The sequence below is a fragment of the Nannospalax galili genome, unplaced genomic scaffold (genome assembly GCF_000622305.1).
Source record: "Nannospalax galili isolate Female #2095 unplaced genomic scaffold, S.galili_v1.0 scaffold634, whole genome shotgun sequence".
NCBI lineage: Eukaryota > Metazoa > Chordata > Mammalia > Rodentia > Spalacidae > Nannospalax > Nannospalax galili.
The window spans coordinates 1,782,689-1,788,874 of NW_008336853.1; the positions used below are offsets into that span (position 1 = coordinate 1,782,689).

General features: G+C 51.6%; 1 protein-coding gene across 1 annotated transcript in view; it reads left to right on the forward strand.

Moving 5' to 3' along the window:
* Positions 1–1,390: 1,390 nt before the first annotated feature.
* The window catches only part of Fads6 (fatty acid desaturase 6), a 21,707-nt gene continuing 16,911 nt past the window's right edge, over positions 1,391–6,186 (forward strand). The window contains exons 1-2 of the mRNA XM_008831449.2: positions 1,391–1,595; positions 2,209–2,375. Coding sequence (XP_008829671.1) covers positions 1,433–1,595; positions 2,209–2,375 — 330 coding nt within the window. The 5' untranslated portion in view covers positions 1,391–1,432. The remainder of the gene's footprint in view (positions 1,596–2,208; positions 2,376–6,186) is intronic.

The following is a 6,186-nucleotide window of genomic DNA, read 5'->3' on the forward strand; positions in this document are numbered from 1 at the left end:
GAAGAATAAGGATGGATTCATGAGGGAGAACACCAGAAGAATCAACTGGAGTTACGGACAGTTGTTAGCCGCCATGATGGTTCTCCTCTCTCCCTCACAGGTCTCCTCTTGCCCAAGGGTTTCCTGGGAAAATGTTTCTGTCTCCAGTACACCAGACCCTGTCAGTTTTAAAGTGGTTTTAATATGAAATTGGGGGAAGTATCACAAAGATGAAAAAGAGCAGAGAAGGGAGTCTGTAGAGGTCAGGAACTTACTCTCCAAGGATCAGGCCAGCTCAGCCATGCTCCTGGCTGCTGGACCTGCACTGATGGGAGGAGCTAGAAGAGATGTTCTCCAGCCTCAGGCCACCTGTCCCAGGCTGTGTTCAGACCTTGGGCACCATCTAGTGGAACCGTAGAGGGATCCTAGCGACATGTCCACCCATCCCAATGGTGACCTCTGGACATGTTTTCTCCATAGCTATTCTATGCCATGTCCTCATTCATTACCCTGATGCAGAGCCAGTTCCACATAGGTCATCTCTGCTAAAGCCACACTCGGGGGAGATTCCCCTCCACCACTTCCTATCTGCCTTAAATTTTCTGCTCCAGCAATTCAGAAATATTTGGTTTCCAGTAACCAAACATAAGTGTGGCTTGGAAGGCTTTGCCACAGTAACTGGGGCCTTTTATCAGATGGGGAGCGGGGGAGGGGGTCACTGGTGCGAGATGGCTCAGCACGAAAAGGCATTTTGCTGCCAAGTCTGATGATCTGAGTTCCTTCCCTGGAACTCACATAGTGGAAGAAGAGAACGGATTCTCCCACAAGTTATTCTCTGACCTCCATATATGCGTGCGCGGGGACACACACACACACACACACACACACACACACACACTGGCCTGGAACTCCCCATGTAGGTAGACCAGGTTGTCCCCCAACTCACAGAGCTACGCCTGCCTCTGCCTCCTTTCTGAGTGCTGGGATTACAGGGGTGCACCACCACACCTGGCTTTAAAAAAAGTTTAAGGAGAAATACTTAGGCTTTGGGGCTAAGAAGGCAGCAACAAATCCAACCAGCGGAGGAAGAGGAGAGGGAGACGAGGTGGGTGGTAGGGAAGGCGTTGGGGAGTCTCTACTATCCTCCCCGCCCCCTCAACCCCGCAGCCCTGTTTCCTCTACCTGAGACTGGTTCTTGTCCCAGGGTTGCCTACCCATCCCGTGCATCACCCCTGCAGCTCCCTCCCGCACGCGGAGGCTCTGGAGCAGCTGGAGGGCAGGAGGTAGCTGGGTCCCCCCTGGATGCCCCCTAGGTCCCCCGCTGCCCACTGCAGGAGACGCTGCCGTGACCTCAGGGAGGGTGTCTCAGCCTGTGCGTGGCTCCGCCCCGGTCCGCCTTCGCCGGGTTCCCTGCCTCCAGTCAGCCACACACACCCAGAGTGCCAGCGAGCCCATGGAACTGGAGCGCAAGGAGCCCCCGGAGGACCGCAGTGCCCAGGCGCTGCTGGGCGAGCTGGAGCGGCAGGTGCAGGACGTGGTGAGGGCGAGCTCGTGGTGGGAGCGCCACGGCGTGGACTGCGCCATCCTCGCGCTCAGTCTCCTTGCCTTGCCCGCTGGTGAGGGACGCTGGGACAAGACGACAGAAGCACAGGCTGCGGGTGGGGGTGGAGTGCTGTGGAAGATGGTGGTGCAGGCTGAAGGGGACACTACCCGACGGATGTCCCCAGGACTCCAGGACCCTGGATCACAACTTAGCTTCCAAAGTCTAGTTTGGGGTGTCCCTTCCATGTCCCACTGGAGGTGGGGGAAAATCTAGTGACTTGAAAGTGGTAGAGAGAAAAGTTGAAAGGAGTTGAGGATGGATAAGGAGGGAGGAGGTGGCCTGCAGAGGGGGGCATGTTCTATAGGGGACACCAGAGACGGGGAGAGGTGAGTCTACTTCCTCTCTTGGTCTGGTACCTCCGTGACACCCAGCCCCCATCTGAGCTCTGACTGAGGCTCAGGAGGGACCTGGCAGAATCAGGACAGCAGTATCGCCTTGACAAGCCCACAGGGCTCTGTTTTGTCCCAAATCCTGTAGAGGGATTCAGTTCACCATGCTCAGGTCATTGAGGAGCGTGCTTCCTACAGCCTCAGGGCTAGGCCCAAATTTTAGGGTGGGTATGTAATAGGGGGGCCCAGGCCAAAAGGTGGAGAAAGACCCTGATCCCTGGCTCTTCCTCCCTTCAGGGTTCCTGTGTCTGCGCTTCCATAATGTCCTGGCTTTTGCCACTGGCATCACCATCTTGGGCTTGTGCCATTACACACTCACTGTCAAGGGCAGCCACCTGGCCACTCATGGTGCCCTCACGGAATCCAAACATTGGAGCAAGATCTTGTTGCTCTTCTTTGTGGAGGTGAGCCTGGCAGAGGTGGGACAGTTGCTGGGCAGCTGTACGTGTGTGAGTGTGTGTGTGTGAGTGTGTGTGTGTGTGTGTGTGTGTGTGTGTGTGTGTGGTGTGTAGACATGAACAGGCAGCCGCTGCAGTGGGTATGTGGATCCAAGTGTGCAGTGTGCACTGCAGTTCATGTGTGCCTGTGCAGTCCAAGCCCTGAGTTTGCATTAGTGAGCAGAACTGCATTTGTATAGCCCAGTGCCTGCCCACGAAAATGAACTTAGCCCATTTTATGATACACCCCAGTGGTTGAGTGGCAGAACTTACCTTACCTCCTATCCCCTGTTCCCCTTCTTTCTCCTAGGGACACTCATCTCTCTGCAGCACTAGGCCAAAGGGCAAAGATTCTTTCTCCTACCTACCAGGTCATCTGCAACTGGCAGGTCGTGACCTGTGACTGTGTTGACTCACACCTTCAATCACAGGGGCCTTCAGGTTCTTCCATCAGAGTTTATTTGACAGACAGGGAGGGGGAAGGGGGCCCATGTGACAGCGCTGATGGTGTCCTTTGGACATGGTGATCACTGAGCCAAACCGAGAAGCCCCCGTGCCCCTTATATCCCCATTCCTCCAGGAGGGATTTTCTGTCTCTGACCTTTGCCCTCCTGTCTTTCTCCTGTCCCTGCTCTGCCTTCTCACCTGTGACCAGCCGGGGAAGGTTGGCTTTTCTTCCTGACTGTTCTTCAGGCCTCTGTAGATTTGTTTTCTGTTCCGCTCCAGGGAGAGCCTCACCTAGCCACTCAGGTTCCTTAGAACAGATGGAAAAATTGGTAACAGGAACAGTCCTTTTCTGTCAGTTGGTTACTGGGACCAATTAACTCAACGATTAGCTTTTTATAAAATGCTGTAACTTTATAAAAACTTGTGTTACTGGGCTGGAGAGATGACTCAGCAGTTAAGAGCGCTGACTGATCTTGCAGAGGACCTGGGTTTGAACTCCAGCATCTACATGGTGGTTAACTGTCTCTAACTCCAGTTCCAGGGGATCTGACACCCTCTTCTGACCTCCTTGAGCATTGCATGACATGGGTGCACTTACATACTTGCAGGCAATACATGCATACACATAAAATAAAAATAAAATATTTTTTAAAAAAGCTTATGTAACCACACACACACACACACACACACACACACACACACACACAGAGCTGATATATCACATTGCTTGAGTGATGAAAACCTTTCTCAACTAATATTCCATGTCCCTTCTTTTCCCTTCTTCATCCCTATTCCCCAGCTCAGGTTTCTGAAGGGCTAAAGACAAAGGAATCCACAGGCTCCTGCTTCCCAGGGTCAATTTTTAGATACTTCCCTTTCCAGGGACTTCTGGGTCTCAGCTGGGTTCAGAGGTTGGACCCTGGGGTCAGAGTCAGATTCCTATGAGTTAATAAACTGTCAGGAGAGGCAGGGGTGAGGTCTGTACTGTTTGTAGGGACAGTATGCCAATGCTGGGACCCACAGGGCAGGATTAGCTCTGCTTGGATTTTCCAAAATGATGCTGAGTGCCAAGAGCCTCAGCCAGTTATCCAGTGACCGACTGCAGGGTATTTACTGTACAGAGGTGTCTGAAGCATTTTTATCAGGCTTCTAGATAACCTAATGCCCACTTAAGTGTGAGAAGCTCTGATCCTGACTGCCTAGGGGACAGAGGAGCCATCATGTGCTGAGTGGAGTCAGGAGCTAAGATACTGTCTTCAAGACATCTTCCCAGCTTCCCCTGCTTAGGAGCTCCTTTAGAACCCCAGCATGCAGTGACCCGTGGGATGCAAGCAGCCTCAGGGCTGGGTTCTCTAAGTCTTCTTGTCCTGGATTCTAGATTAGTGGCCCCATCTTCGCTTCTTTGTTTGGCCCAAGCTCTTAGCTCTTCCATCAGTATTTGTTGACCTTGACCTTGCATTTCACTAGGGGATAAGGTCCAGGGAAAAGGCTGGTGTGTGTGTGTGTGTGTGTGTGTGTGTGTGTGTGTGTGTGACACATCCTAGAGGCCTGTGCCACTGTTGGCTGTGCCGCAGTGTTCTGTGGTGAGCTGTGGGTGGAGCAGAAGTAGTTTGTCACTCAGGCCCTCTAAGCAGCCTGGGCTGGTAACAGCTCCATTTTTCAACCTTAAGGTATGACTCTGGCTCCTCTCTGAGCAGGGCCCAGTTCCCACATATGAAGGGTGTGGGGTGTGTGGATCAGTACCATGTATCTCATATGTATTAAGCAACTGCAGTTCTTGGGCATAGTCTTGGTTAGTATCCCAGTCCTACCAGTGGCTTAGACCTTGAGCAAGACGGTTAATTTTAGATCTGGGGTTAATTTCCTAGTGGAATCCACATATGTGATAATATTGCCTCCTCAAGAAACCACTGACAGCATTGGATGAGACAGTGTAGACCTTCTGTTGGTTCCAATCCTTCCAGGTTCCAGAATGTTACTTTGCCTTTTCTCCATAGAAGGGACATGTAGTCAGTTATGGGGGCAGTGAGAGCTGTTGGTGACTGTGTTTATTTTGTTATTGTTTCGTGTCTGTTAATAGAGAGGCGGCAGAGCTTGGCAGAGTGTGTGGATGTTGGTATTAGGTTACCTGGCACAGAAGACAAGTTCTCATGGCCTGGGACCCCTCTTTGATCCCTGGCTCTCACTTCTCTTATGTCCCACTGACTTTTCCCTTTCCTCCTTCTCTCTATGGGCCTGTGCTCTTCCCCCTGACCTCCAGGGAACATCACTGTAGAACATCGGGTCCTAGGCTTTGGGTTCCTTTGGGGTTCTGAAGACTCTGTAGCTCTATGTGTCAGCTGGGCACCTCTGGGTTTCTTTGGGAACTCAGCATTTGCTAGGCTTGTCTCAAGGCCTTCTGGGTCTGAACTGGTTTAGGACCAGGACCACTCTGATCCAGTGGATCTGGAGAGAGGGAGCAGACAGGATGGAATGGGGGTTACCACTCCAGGTTGTATCCAAAATATACCCTCACACCAGGTGACTTTCCTCTGAAGACCTATTTCTGGCCTACATGAAGAAGTTTCAGCTTTACCCAGCAAGCACTTCCTGTCCTGTGTCCCTGTACATTACTGGAGCTGCTGGGCATATCCTTGGGGATGACCAGGGAAGGATGCCAAGCTAGCATGATCACCAGAAGGTTGGAGGAAAGGTGGACTGAGCAAGCCCCATGCTTGAAGTCCTGAACTTGAGAAGGATTAACTCTTGAAAGGCCTTTAGTGTCACAGTCCAGGACGCTCCCCTGAGTGGGTGGAAACAGGCCATGCTAGTTACAAAGCTCTTTACTGTGTGTCATCTTCTCCTCCTTGTAAATCAGCTTTGTGAGTCACAGTTGGTCCACTAGGAATTCTGCACAGTCAGCTGTGCTCTGCAGGCAGGGGTATTACACAGGGGAATGGCTGTCAGCATCTGCAGGTCCCTTGCGGTGTAAACAGTAGAGAACCCTAAGCCTAGTCATGATCTTCACATGTTCTTTATTGGTTCAGTGCAGTCCTTGTCAAGGACAGTCCCCTCTTTGACCCTGCTTGTTCCTCTTTAGGGCTCTAGTTTGGATATGATCAACTATGATATCTATATTTTCTTTTTTGGTGCTGGGGATTGAACAAAGGGCCTTGTGTATTATAAATACCTGCTTTATCACTGAGCCATTCCCTAGCCCTTAACTATAGTTTCTCTCTTTAAAAATGTATTTTATTATTTGGGGAGGGGGGCTGGAGAGATGGCTCAGCCATTAAGGGCACTGGCTGCTCTTGCAGAGGACCCGGGTTCAGTTCCCACCATCCACATAGTG